The sequence below is a fragment of the Coregonus lavaretus genome (assembly GCF_964263955.1).
Source record: "Coregonus lavaretus genome assembly, contig: HAP1_SCAFFOLD_1611, whole genome shotgun sequence".
Classification (NCBI taxonomy): Eukaryota; Metazoa; Chordata; class Actinopteri; order Salmoniformes; family Salmonidae; genus Coregonus; species Coregonus lavaretus.
Genome location: NW_028163319.1, coordinates 37,501 through 45,000, shown reverse-complemented (window position 1 = coordinate 45,000; position 7,500 = coordinate 37,501). Strand labels below are relative to the sequence as shown.

Sequence of the window (7,500 nt, the reverse complement as noted above, 5' to 3'; positions counted from 1 at the left end):
TGTCACTGTAGTCAAAGGTGATTTTCGATTATTATGTATGAGTATTATTATATATTGTGATATTATGATGTTCAAGCCTATAGGGTGTGGTAACAGGCCCTCTGTGATTTGTTGTTGTACTGTACATGTCAAGTATCTGCACTCTAGCCTAATTAGCCTAAACTGCTAGGGAAAAGTCACTTCCGGTCGTAGCTGTATCCCACCTAGTCAAAACCTTGTTAGTCCTTATCCTAAAAGGCACCCTCTGTTCCTCGATATACTCCACCGAGGGCCGGCAGCCAGTAAGTACAGGTAAGAGACAATTATGGCAACAATAAGTTGTCCTATGAAAGCTAGTCAAATGTGAGATGTTCAACTGCACTGAATGATAAAGTGGCAGTCTGTGCTCTTGGGCCCTTAAGGCATCAGTGCACCCCCCCAATTTGTCCCTTTTGAAATGAACAGTTGAGACGGGCCCTCTTTCTGTGGCCTTTCTTTGACGACACATCTGAGGCTATCCTGCGGCAATACAAATGATCAACATCATAACAATAATTCCATTATAAGAAGCTTTATTATTGGTTTGCTAAGAAAGGTACCATACAATATTGGCACATCACTATCACCTCTGTATGCGTAGGAAATCAATCCCTTCATTGTGTGTGTGTGTGTGTGTGTGTGTGTGGGTGTGTGTGTGTGGGTAAAGGTACGCCACTCTCGGTCTCACAGTTTATGCACACGGTCGTCTTTATGCAACAATATGGAAGACATTCCCAAATGTGCTTACATCATTGCGTAATGTCAGGGAGTCACACAAACAGTGTGTGCTGTTTGGCTGCAACACACATTAGGCATAAGGATGATGACAACTATTTTGTAAACGCTCCAGCTTGCAGAGGGATCACCACCCCTCCCATCCGCACCCCAGGTCCTCTTGGCCCCCTTACTGTCAGGCCGAGTGGTGTCTAGAGAAGAAAGAAGAAGAGTGATGTTTATTAATGACAGTCAATACGACACGTCCTTCCATAGCTAAACAGACTCATCCTACTAGGTCAGTGTTTCCCAACTCCAGCGGTAGAGTAGCCTACCCCCAACAATACCCATTTTTCTTGTAGCCCTGGAGAGCCACAGCTGACTGAACAACCTGTCACCTAATTAGCAAGTCCTCAATGAGTAAAATCAGGTGCAACAACAACAACAACAACAACAACAACAACAACAACAACAACAACAACAACAACAACAACAATATGAGGACAGGGACACAGTGTACTAGCTGATCTCCCAGTTGTCACCGTTTGGCCTTGTGTTCCACATAGCCTATATCAGTATTGGAGTATGTTTCCCGCGCACGGTAGTTGCTTTCACGTCACCTTTGTAATCGCTCCTCCCTAGTCCCCTAGAACGAGCGCCCTCCCCTTTGCAACGCCTCCGAACATATCACAGAGGCGCGCTTTCTGTGCCGATGGCCTCAATCAGGTCGACCAAACGCAGATAATAGCGCACCACGCACCGGCGCTGAAGTCATTCATTCACTTGAACTCAACTAGCGAACACACCATGTCTGGAAGAGGCAAAGGCGGCAAGGGACTTGGAAAAGGAGGCGCCAAGCGTCACCGAAAAGTTCTCCGCGATAACATCCAGGGAATCACCAAACCCGCTATCCGACGTCTGGCTCGCCGCGGCGGCGTGAAGCGTATTTCCGGTCTGATCTATGAGGAGACCCGCGGTGTCCTAAAGGTGTTCCTGGAGAACGTGATCCGTGACGCAGTCACCTACACCGAGCACGCCAAGAGGAAGACCGTTACCGCCATGGACGTGGTCTACGCTCTGAAACGACAGGGACGCACCCTGTACGGTTTCGGCGGTTAAACGCACTCTCTTCGGAACCTCAACACCCCGACTCGAACCCAAAGGCTCTTTTAAGAGCCACCCACATCCGCTTCAAAAGGGCCCATTCCATATAGTGTTTTTTTCTTTTCTTCCGTATGCTATTTGATAGGAAAGTATGAGCCACTTCGAGTGGACAGGGAGTATTAAATAGCGGATTCTAATGTCCCTTCCCGTTTTAGCGCACAGAGGGAGGCCTATATCTGACAGTGGCAAAGTGTAGTGACGTTGTTATTTTGGGTCAAGCAATAGTGGCATTTGGACAACATAAAACCACCACCCGTCGGTAGATGTGGCTCGAAAAGAGGGGGACAGCGTTCGCGCGCGCGCACACACACACACACACACACACACACACAGTCCAAAATGGGAGCCCTATGTCTGACGGTGCCAACGTGGGCAATTCTATCACCAGCATTATGTGGCACAACAATCGTGCCATTCGGACAACTATTCAGGCCCCCCTTTTGAAACACACAATTCCCCATCGGTCACAGAGCATAGGCTATAGAGAGGAGGGAGGGGGTGAGGACCCGCGCGCGCGCCCTCAATTGTCTTTGTTCGGGAAGCTAGCCTCTGAGCGGAAGGCTCTTTTGAGCGCTAGAGCTCCACTGGGCAAATAGCAGGGGCGCCTACGAGCAAGCAGGGGAGTGTCCACGGCCGCCGACTTTGATTAGCTTCCTCTTCATAAGACGGGTAAGCGCCCTTCACCCCCTCATTCGTTTCTGAGAAGCAACGAGACATCATCATGCCCGAGCCAGCAAAGTCAGCGCCCAAGAAGGGCTCCAAGAAAGCCGTCACCAAGACCGCAGGGAAGGGCGGCAAGAAGCGCAGAAAGTCCAGGAAGGAGAGTTACGCCATCTACGTGTACAAGGTCCTGAAGCAGGTCCACCCCGACACCGGCATCTCCTCCAAGGCCATGGGAATCATGAACTCGTTCGTGAACGACATCTTCGAGCGTATCGCCGGAGAGTCCTCTCGCCTGGCCCACTACAACAAGCGTTCTACCATCACCTCTAGGGAGATCCAGACCGCCGTGCGCCTGCTACTCCCCGGTGAACTTGCCAAACACGCCGTGTCCGAGGGCACCAAGGCCGTAACCAAGTACACCAGCTCCAAGTAAACAGCGCATTTGGACTGCTCTACTAACCCAAAGGCTCTTTTAAGAGCCACCCACTCTGTCAGTAAAAAGAGCATTTCCATCGCCACCGAATGAATGCGCAGGTAGGCTGCGTTACATTGTATCATTGTTTAATGGGCGGCGCGCGCCGGCTCGGAGAACGGCTACATTGTATCATTTCCCCCGCCCGTTCCAGCGTAGGGGTTTAGCGCGCCTTTTTTGTTGTCTTTGCACGCTGAATAGTAACCCATGTTTGTCGGCCTCCATTCCAGGTGAAGGCAATGAAAAATGGCACCATTTGACAAAGGGTGTAAATAAAAAAAGCAGTCTGTTGGGTTTGAATGGAAAGAAATGCCTTTTGTCGTTTAATGAGCGGATAGTCATTTTGAGTCGACTTCCTGAATCGGTAGGACACGGACGGGGAGAATGGACGCTCCATCATTGGACTATACCCTAATGATGTGAATGAGAACGATAATGGCAAGAATAAAAAGGGGGTGAATAATCCCGTCTAGGAAGAATAGGAGTAGGCATATATATATATATATATATATACGTAGCCCTTATTGCCAACGGGTCATTTCCGGTCCAGGTCGCATCATACATATATAGTCCCCTGTAGCTCAGTTGGTAGAGCACTGCGCTTGCAACGCCAGGGTTGCGGGTTCGTTTCCCAAGGGGGGCCAGTATGAAAATGTAGGCACACACTTAACTGTAAGTGGCTCTGGATAAGATCGTCTGCTACATGACTCAAAATGTCCATGTAAAGTGTAGTACATTTGAGGCACATAGTGTATTTTCCTTCCTACTACCCTCATGAGGCAACAGGATAAATATAATAATATAATATGCCATTTAGCAGACGCTTTTATCCAAAGCGACTTACAGTCATGCGTGCATACATTTTTGTGTATGGGTGGTCCCGGGGATCGAACCCACTACCTTGGCGTTACAAGCGCCGTGCTCTACCAGCTAAGGCAGTTGCTTCCACGTGAGGATATGAATGTGTCTGTAGGCCAAGTCACAGTATAACACAGTGAGCGAGCGGGCGGCCCTTGCGATAGTCGTTGGAGCAGCAGCGGATCCCAATGACTACCTTGGGGATAGCCTATACATTTACATTTTAGTCATTTAGCAGACACTCTTATCCAGAGCGACTTACATGAGCAATTAGGGTTAAGTGCCTTGCTCAAGGGCACATCGACAGATTTTTCACCTAGTCGCCTCGGGGATTAGAACCAGCCACCTTTCGGTTACTGGCACAACGCTCTTAACCACTCTTAACCACTAAGCTACCTGCCGCCCCATACATATATACAACAAGGAAAAGAAAAGAGGCCGCAATCAACCTTCTGACCCACATGCACCTGCTGGGATTCTTCTCCCAGTCCAACCACATATGCAGCCCTTGTCCCACTTGGGGGGAGAGAGAGAGAGAGAGACAGACAGAGAGAGAGACTCCCTCTATCTAGGCCTATATCAACGCGCCATGACCCATGGGGCGCCAGCCTCCATAGCGCCAGCCAGACACCAAGACCCACAGACACAAAGACCGAGGCGAGTCACGCTGCGGAGTCAAGCAGGTGAACAATATATTAGTAGAGACAGCCAACCTACCTACCTACCTACCTACCTACCAGAAGACAACACACAATCTCACTGTGTAGAAATAGTAGGCTACAAATACAACAACAACAACACTCACACTGCCAGTGCACAAAAAGTACTAATACAATAACACACACACACACATAGTGCAAGTAAGCATGTCGTAGGACTGTTTATACCATGTGGATCCTGTACATATGACGAATACAACCTGAAACTTGAGGTACAACACTAGTCTCAGCCAGGCCTCACAGGTGCATGTGTTTTAAGGTCCCCAAAAGAGCGCTTCTTTAAAACACCCCTGACCACATCAGGGGACCCCAAACCATTTGATTCCCTTGCCAGACATCTCGGCTCACTACACAACAAGTGCTGCTCGCAATCGGATGCACTTTTAGGCCATTTAGGAGACAAATAGCACAGGAAAACCAGTGCGCACCGCTCCACCCGACAGTCGAACGGTGAGGTTTTGAGCGAGCCGCAACAAAATGCACGGCCCTTCCGCGGCCCACATTACTTTATTCTGAACGGAGACAAGTCTGCTCGCTGGGCCGTTCGCTTTTGGACCAAAAACACGGCTCCGTCGGTGACTTTCGGGCCGATATAGGCGAACAGAAAACACAAGTGAAAGAGCATTTGGCCAGCCCAGAGAAGCCGAGCTGGTTGCCTTGAGTCTACATGGTTCTCATGTCGCGTTTAAGGCCAGCCCCCTGCTCGGTGTGGAGCTTCAATAGCGCAGAGCAGCGTCTACAGCAAACTACTCCTCGCAGACCGTGTGTGTGTGTGTGTGTACCGGACCAAACGACAGACAGACAGACAGACAGACATGGCAGAAGTCGCACCAGCACCCGCAGCCGCAGCGCCGGCCAAGGCACCCAAGAAGAAGGCAGCAGCCAAGCCCAAGAAAGCGGGACCCAGCGTAGGAGAACTCATCGTCAAGGCTGTGACCGCCTCCAAGGAGAGGAGCGGCGTGTCCCTGGCCGCGCTCAAGAAGACGCTGGCGGCAGGCGGCTACGACGTGGAGAAGAACAACTCCCGCGTCAAGATCGCAGTCAAGAGCCTCGTCACCAAGGGCACCCTGGTCCAGACCAAGGGCACCGGTGCATCCGGCTCCTTCAAGCTCAACAAGAAAGCCGTCGAGGCAAAGAAGCCCGCCAAGAAAACCGCAGTTCCCAAAGTAAAGAAGGTGGCCGCCAAGAAGCCCGCCGCGGCGAAGAAGCCCAAGAAGGTAGCAGCCAAGAAGGCCGTCGCCGCAAAGAAGTCCCCCAAGAAGGCCAAGAAGCCCGCTACACCCAAAAAGGCCGCCAAGAGCCCCAAGAAGGTGAAGAAGCCCGCCGCAGCGGCCAAGAAGGCGGCCAAGAGCCCCAAGAAGGCTACAAAGGCAGCCAAGCCCAAAGCCGCCAAGCCCAAGGCAGCCAAGGCCAAGAAGGCAGCCCCCAAGAAGAAGTAAACCTATTACAAACAGTGTTCTACTCGACACATGTTGTACCACAAAAGGCTCTTTTAAGAGCCACCCACCTCTTTCCATAGAAAGCGCATTGATTTCCATGTACTATCTGTCGTGAAAAAGAAATTACGCACACTAGGCTACTTTTACGCACACAACATCGTCCCACTCTGGGTGTGTGCGAAGGGAGAGGAATATAATAGAGGGCCAAAATGGCTTAGAAATTCGACCTCACGAGTGCACCCTCACCAGCCATTTGTATATGAGCCACTGGGCTATTCCCGTTCAGAGGCAGGCTGCTGTGATGTGTTACAAGTGCCATGTAATAACAATACTATAGTGGCTTCGAATTCAAACTCACGAGTGCACCCTCAACAGCCATATTTATATATGAGCCACTGGGCTATTCCCGTTCAGAGGCAGGCTGCTGTGATGTGTTACAAGTGCCATGTAATAACAATACTATAGTGGCTTCGATTTCAAACTCAAGAGTGCACCCTCACCAGCTGTTTGTTTCCCATTTGGAGAGAAATAATGTGAGGATTTCATGTCGGACATTTTGGCGCTCACGCGAAATGACACAAAGTAACAAAGTCGGAGGGACACAAAGTAGCCTCTCACTCGCTGCCTGTGGGTGGGAACCGGCTTAGGGCTGTCTGTCTGTCTGTCCCTCGCTCCAATTGGATAAGGCCACACCGGCCCGGTGGCCAATCGTTGCCTCTTGTGGCGAGGTATAAGTACGGCTCTCGAAGTGGCGAGCGGCTCATTCAGACTTTCTGTGACTTTCTCAAGATACCAATATGAGCGGAAGAGGCAAAACCGGAGGCAAGGCCAGGGCGAAGGCAAAGACCCGTTCATCCCGTGCCGGGCTCCAGTTCCCCGTGGGCCGTGTGCACAGGCTACTGCGCAAAGGCAACTACGCCGAGCGTGTGGGCGCTGGCGCACCAGTCTACCTGGCCGCCGTGCTCGAGTACCTGACTGCTGAGATCCTGGAGTTGGCCGGCAACGCTGCCCGTGACAACAAGAAGACTCGTATCATCCCCCGTCACCTGCAGCTGGCCGTCCGTAACGACGAGGAACTGAACAAACTGCTCGGCGGTGTGACCATCGCTCAGGGTGGTGTGTTGCCCAACATCCAGGCAGTGCTACTCCCCAAGAAGACCGAGAAGGCAGTCAAAGCCAAGTAAATTCGCTACTGCGACTTCAACTTGACTACTCAACCCCCAAAGGCTCTTTTAAGAGCCAACCACCTAGCTCTCCAAAAGCGCAAAGTACCTTTCTATGACCGCTACACATTGAGTGGGTGTATACACAACTATTTCGACATTCTGTGCCCACATGAGGCCTTCCATGAACAACAACACCTACTAGGCCTCGTTTGCCATAGCAGGCTAGCATTAGATTACAACGTGCCTATAAAGATGTCACTCTTGACTTTGGCGACTATTATTATGCG

The 7,500-nt window shown here is 50.9% G+C and overlaps 3 protein-coding genes across 3 annotated transcripts; all 3 read left to right on the top strand.

Moving 5' to 3' along the window:
• Positions 1-2,617: 2,617 nt before the first annotated feature.
• Positions 2,618-2,992, top strand: LOC311118233 (histone H2B; the record flags this gene model as incomplete). The annotated part of the gene is made up of 1 exon (XM_084193074.1): positions 2,618-2,992. The coding sequence occupies one exon, from the start codon at positions 2,618-2,620 to the stop codon at positions 2,990-2,992; it is 375 nt and encodes a 124-aa protein (XP_084049200.1).
• Positions 2,993-5,423: 2,431 nt separating this feature from the next.
• Positions 5,424-6,047, top strand: LOC311118245 (histone H1; the record flags this gene model as incomplete). Its single annotated transcript, XM_084193086.1, has 1 exon — positions 5,424-6,047. One exon carries the CDS (start codon positions 5,424-5,426, stop codon positions 6,045-6,047), a length of 624 nt encoding a protein of 207 aa, XP_084049212.1.
• A 797-nt stretch (positions 6,048-6,844) lies between these two features.
• LOC311118235 (histone H2A) lies at positions 6,845-7,231 on the top strand (the record flags this gene model as incomplete). The annotated part of the gene is made up of 1 exon (XM_084193076.1): positions 6,845-7,231. One exon carries the CDS (start codon positions 6,845-6,847, stop codon positions 7,229-7,231), a length of 387 nt encoding a protein of 128 aa, XP_084049202.1.
• Positions 7,232-7,500: the final 269 nt, after the last annotated feature.